At 46.4% G+C, this 1,867-nt stretch overlaps 1 protein-coding gene across 1 annotated transcript; it reads left to right on the top strand.

The window, feature by feature from the left end:
* The first annotated feature begins 58 nt into the window (after positions 1–58).
* Positions 59–1,861, top strand: LOC104952868 (nuclear factor NF-kappa-B p100 subunit-like). Its single transcript, XM_010779778.1, has 3 exons — positions 59–376; positions 832–1,020; positions 1,519–1,861. Exons 1-3 carry the CDS (start codon positions 250–252, stop codon positions 1,662–1,664), a joined length of 462 nt encoding a protein of 153 aa, XP_010778080.1. The 5' UTR covers positions 59–249; the 3' UTR covers positions 1,665–1,861.
* The last annotated feature ends 6 nt before the right edge of the window (positions 1,862–1,867 follow it).

Below are 1,867 nucleotides of genomic sequence, written 5' to 3' on the forward strand. Positions count from 1 at the left end.
CACGGAGGTGAACACGGAACACGGAGGGGAACATGGAGGTGAAAACGGAGGGGAACACGGAGGGGAACATGGAGGCCGGTGAATCCCCGTACAGAAGCACAGCAGCATGTTGTCGGGGTTAAAGTTTCCCTCAGAGCGGTTTCACTCTCCCTCTCACTCATCAGGCGCAGACTCAAAAACCACAAAGAGGACGTTTTCTTTGAAAACTCGTTTCATGTCTTCCCGCTTTTACTTCAATTAACTTTTGAAATGTCAACTCTTTCAGACAAAGAGGAGGTGCTGAGGAAGAAGCAGAAGCCGCTGCCTCACTACGAGCCCTGGAGAGGAGGAGCAGGAGGAGGGGGGTTCGGAGGAGGAGCTGCAGGAGGAGCTGGAGGTAGGTTCAGAGGAGCAGGAGAAATAACTCCAGTGAAACTCAACCATGTGGAAATAGGACTGTGGAAATGGAGCATATCAAGTATCCAATGTGTTTGACCAAACCCCTGAATAGTGTATTGCAGGGTAGGCTGAGTATTAGCGCCCACGTATCTATAAATCTAATAATAAACACTCTTCACATCACACACTCATACCATATTGGAAATGTATTACACAATGTTTGGTCTCATATCGTTTAGAAATATTGGCAGTGCTTATTGAGATCGTGCTTTAGCTTCATAGCATCTTATTTTAGCTTTAGCATCAGACTTCAACTTTTAAGCATTGTGCTTTAGCTTCTTAGCTCGATACTTAACTGCGTAGCATCGTACTTTCAGATGTTCTGGAACTTTACTCCTGCATTTCCTTCGTCCAGCTAACTATGGCTAACCTGCAATTTGATTCTTTCTGCAGGATTTCAGTTCAACCAGCAGATGAACGGAGGAGGAGGAGGAGGAGTCTTCTTCACCGGAGGATTCTCTGGCTTCAGCGGAGGGGGAGGGGCTCAGATGTCAAGCTCTGCCCCTCAGACCGAGGGACAGACAGGAGGACAGACAGGAGGACAGACAGGCTCCCCTCTGCAGCAGCAGCTGTTTCAGCTCAGTAAGAAACAAAACTTGATCTGATTCCTTACAAATATATATATATATCTGTTGGGACAATCCTGAGTGTCCTCTTCCAACATGAGAGTAACTTGATAACAAAGGTATCAACTGCAGCTGTGAACATGACAGGATGTGTGATTACCTAGAAGAGCATCAGGACTGTTTGAGGCATATGATAGCTATGTGATTAACATGATGATTCAGCCTCTATGGAGAGAGACATATGACAAGCATGCTCATTTCTGACGTGGAGCTAATCTGAAGTAAACATTGAATACTGCTTTCTATTCCTCCATCTTGTGACTGTGGAACTCCCTCTCTTGGATATCAGCATGTGAAGGACACTGTTCAGGAACTAGTTGATGCTCTGTATGTGATGACTACTTCCATTCTGGAGAGGATCACAGATACATGGATCCTGAGATTCAAGCTCAAGCCGGGGACCAGGGAGAGTTCTCTAACAATACTTAACGAGCTGGTTGTGTTTTGTCTCCAGCCGCCGCCCTCCGCTCCCGAGCGTCTCTCAGCGCCCGGCAGACGGCGGCTGCCCTGCTTCAGTACTGCAGCTCTGGGGACGCGCGGGTCCTTCTGGCCATCCAGAGACACCTCTGTGGGGTCCAGGACGGCAATGGAGACACGTGAGCTCATTTGGTTTATTTGGTTCATTTCGTCTAAGAAACAGGGGGAGATGACAACCACAAGGATCAACCTTCCTAATGCTTATGCTTAGTTTCTAATAACTTGAAAATGAATTGTGTTTAGGATAAACAATAAACAAAGTCGTGCCACATGATCTTTATTTTAGTGCCATGACCAATGTGTCAAATCTTTATATGTCATTGCAT

This window comes from Notothenia coriiceps, unplaced genomic scaffold (genome assembly GCF_000735185.1).
Source record: "Notothenia coriiceps isolate Sejong01 unplaced genomic scaffold, NC01 NC01_scaffold00020666, whole genome shotgun sequence".
NCBI classification, from domain to species: domain Eukaryota; kingdom Metazoa; phylum Chordata; class Actinopteri; order Perciformes; family Nototheniidae; genus Notothenia; species Notothenia coriiceps.